This window comes from Haliaeetus leucocephalus, unplaced genomic scaffold (assembly GCF_000737465.1).
Source record: "Haliaeetus leucocephalus isolate CR32 unplaced genomic scaffold, Haliaeetus_leucocephalus-4.0 Scaffold752, whole genome shotgun sequence".
Classification (NCBI taxonomy): Eukaryota; Metazoa; Chordata; class Aves; order Accipitriformes; family Accipitridae; genus Haliaeetus; species Haliaeetus leucocephalus.
The window spans coordinates 5,824,439-5,824,774 of record NW_010973188.1 but is presented as its reverse complement, the minus strand read 5'-3'; the positions used below and the strand labels follow the sequence as shown (position 1 = coordinate 5,824,774).

At 76.8% G+C, this 336-nt stretch overlaps 1 protein-coding gene across 1 annotated transcript in view; it reads left to right on the top strand.

The window, feature by feature from the left end:
* Positions 1-237: 237 nt before the first annotated feature.
* SLC30A6 (solute carrier family 30 (zinc transporter), member 6) overlaps positions 238-336 on the top strand; it is a 16,940-nt gene continuing 16,841 nt past the window's right edge. Inside the window, exon 1 of the mRNA XM_010581244.1 lies at positions 238-314. Within this exon, the coding sequence (XP_010579546.1) occupies positions 312-314 (3 nt within the window). The 5' untranslated portion in view covers positions 238-311. The remainder of the gene's footprint in view (positions 315-336) is intronic.

Here is a 336-nt window from a genome sequence, read left to right as displayed (position 1 = left end):
GCCGCCCCGCCCCCCCCCCCCCCCCGCCGGCGGCCGCCAGCACGCTGCCTGAGGCGCCGGCGCATGCTGAGAACGAAGCGACTGGGGGGTGGGGGGTGTGTCCCGCCGCGCTGCCGCCGGGGGAGGAGCGGCGGGCTTCCCTCCCGCCGAAGGCCTCCCAGCCCAGGGGACGGGGCGGGTGCCCCCTCCGTCGGGCGTCACATCCGCTGCCGCGCGTGGCCTTACGGGTCCGCTCGTTGCCGTAGCGACGGAAGCCTCCTCCGCCTCTTCCGGCTTCGCATGGCGCCGTCTCTTCCGGTGCGGGGAATAATATGGTGAGTGGCCCGCGCTGGGGGG